The sequence below is a fragment of the Aquarana catesbeiana genome, linkage group LG10 (assembly GCF_042186555.1).
Source record: "Aquarana catesbeiana isolate 2022-GZ linkage group LG10, ASM4218655v1, whole genome shotgun sequence".
Classification (NCBI taxonomy): Eukaryota; Metazoa; Chordata; class Amphibia; order Anura; family Ranidae; genus Aquarana; species Aquarana catesbeiana.
The window spans coordinates 29,894,875-29,897,554 of record NC_133333.1 but is presented as its reverse complement, the minus strand read 5'-3'; the positions used below and the strand labels follow the sequence as shown (position 1 = coordinate 29,897,554).

The following is a 2,680-nucleotide window of genomic DNA, read 5'->3' as shown; positions in this document are numbered from 1 at the left end:
CCAAGAGGATTGTTGTTCCTCCATACATATTTAATTGCAACAGGTAACTTCACATAAAACTGTTAAATACTTACTAGGTATCAGTTACTTGTATATGGAATACTATAGAATACGTTTCCCTTTGCTTAACAGTTTTCTCCTAAAATATATTTATAAGCAATATATTATACATTATGTATTATTTTCATTAAGTTATTGTCTTTATCTGAAGTGAGGATGTTCCTCTTGCTATACTGTATCCAAAGAAATAAAAAAAAAGTTTTTACAATCAATACACTTTATTCAGGTTCATAGGGTACTCAAGCATAGAAAAAGCTGATTAATTTTCAAATGTTAGCATCTCATCCCTCAATATGTATTGAAACAATTCTTTCACATTTGGCTTATTGCATGATCAGGTAAAAATCTGTGTCTATTTGGATCTGTCAGGTTGGTGTCCTCCATAAAAGTTCTCTCAAACGCAGATTTAATGACGCTCCAGAATTTTTGCTTGGAGTCTTGCCCAATAAAGACGTAGAGAAGAGGATTAACACAGCTGTTTGAATAAGCCAACAAAGATGATACATGTCTGCCTATATCAATTACAAGCCAGATATTATAATGCCATGTGTAGCTTCCGTATGAAGACATGATGAAAAATGTATAGTATGGAAACCAGCAAATAAAGAAGGAAATGATGACAGCAGCAATAACTTTGAAAGGTTTGGTAGAATTTGCTCTGCGGTTTCTTCGAATACGCAGAAAGATGACAGTGTAACTGAAGATAATGATGGTAAAAGGAATAACAAACAGAACAATAAATCTTATTATAATTTGTACATTGTGTATTAACCAATCTTCCAAACAAGCCACAAATGTATCATCTGCATCATATATGTATGTGTTTGTAAAGTAAGATACATTGAGTAGAAGAGATACAATCCAAAGTGCAAGAACGACTTTGACAGCCAGTCTCACGGTGCGATGGTTCCGACACCAAACAGGGAAGACTACGGAGATGCAGCGATCAATGCTGATGACGGTGAGTTGTAGGACACTGGCAGACAGATTCAGATATAATGCAAAACGGCTAAGCTTGCACATGAAGGTTCCAAATGGCCAGTGACCGTCAAGTGCAATGTAAGTGACAGTTAAGGGTAGGAAAAGGCAGAAGGTAAAATCAGCAAAAGCTAAACTTAAGAACCAAACAGAGTTGACCGTCTTTTTCATTTTGAAGGCAACAAACCAGATGACCAGACCATTTCCAGTTATTCCCAGCAAAAATATCCCAGATAAAACCACCATGTATGAAACATCAAGTATTTTAAACACTGTCATATGGAAGCCTCCATTTGTGTAGGTTTCCTCGGTGGTGTTGGTCTCCATACTTCCAGACATGTCAGGGGTCAGATATCAAGTTTTGATGCTCTGCAAAATCAAAACATGTTAATGTGATTTAATCAATGTGTAAGAAAGGTACACTGTGACCTCTGAAGAAACATCCTGACCAAGCAAACTGGGAGGCAAACTTATTTTTATAAAAAAAAATGTTGAACAATTTTTTTTTTTACTACAGAACTAAAAATGCTTTGCACAAAATCAACAAAATAATAAAGGCATAGTTACGTCTTTATTGATTTATTATCAAGAACAATTCAAAAGCTAAATAATCCCACCATAATTCCTAAATACATGCTAAAATCCCAAATACAAAAATGGCAACAACTCAATTCACAGAAAATACATTATGTCCAACATAAAAATGTATCACTCTTGTTATGTCAAACAAGTTAGTAAAAACACGTAATAAGCAAATAGTAGGCAATGGTAATGAATTATGGCAAGTGACTGCATAGAACTCAACATCATAATTATTCAAAATAAATTGTATATCATTCTAAGCCATCCAATGCACTACAATATAAAGAGTATGGAAGGTGTTTTTCTCTATAGAAATCTTTCTACAGCTGTAGACCTGTAGTAACATATTGCTGCATTAAAATGCTATTATAGATGGCACACAGAATTCCACAGAAACAGAAACTTTAAATATATATTCCCCAATGGATGTATTAAAAAGTCCAAGACACTTGCCACCCCACCACAGCAAAGTCATTTTGGTGCAACTGGCATAGTCATGCTTCACTGGTCACTACTTACTAGATATCAGTTACCAACCTAATGGAATGCTATAGAAAACATTCCCTTTGCTCGACAGATTTCCACAATATTTTTTGTCAAAAATCGTTATGAACCCTTCTGTATTCTTCCTATGGTATTATTGTGCTTACCTGACGTCAGAGTGTTTCTGGTACAAGTTTTCTGTGTGTTTAGCTCTTGCACAGCTCAGCAATGTGTGTCCGTATGTTATTACTCTCTTTGGGTCTAAGACTTGGCTATGGCATTATCTGACAATAACAAAAGTGTTTTGGATAAGAGATCTAATCTGAGCATCTGAAAGAAAACTGAGCTTATGTATGATAAGGTTTAGATAAAAAAAAAAAAAAAAATATTTCCTATTACTCATATGACTTTATTTTCAGTGTTACAGAGCCCCATACTGTGTAAAGAAACAATATGCTGGGAAAAGGGCATTGAGGGAAGCTTAGCATTGTTCATCACCCCAGACATAGATTATGTTCTGCTCACACATATTAGCTTTGTCTCACCAATGTACTAGGGGGTGATGTTTCATTTTTTT

At 34.9% G+C, this 2,680-nt stretch overlaps 1 protein-coding gene across 1 annotated transcript; it reads right to left on the bottom strand.

Annotated features, from left to right (window-relative positions):
* Positions 1 to 320: 320 nt before the first annotated feature.
* On the bottom strand, positions 321 to 2,382 carry LOC141109979 (chemerin-like receptor 1). Its single transcript, XM_073601227.1, has 2 exons — positions 2,271 to 2,382; positions 321 to 1,407 (listed from the first exon to the last, which is right to left on the bottom strand). The coding sequence occupies exon 2, from the start codon at positions 1,375 to 1,377 to the stop codon at positions 373 to 375; it is 1,005 nt and encodes a 334-aa protein (XP_073457328.1). The 5' UTR covers positions 1,378 to 1,407; positions 2,271 to 2,382; the 3' UTR covers positions 321 to 372.
* Positions 2,383 to 2,680: the final 298 nt, after the last annotated feature.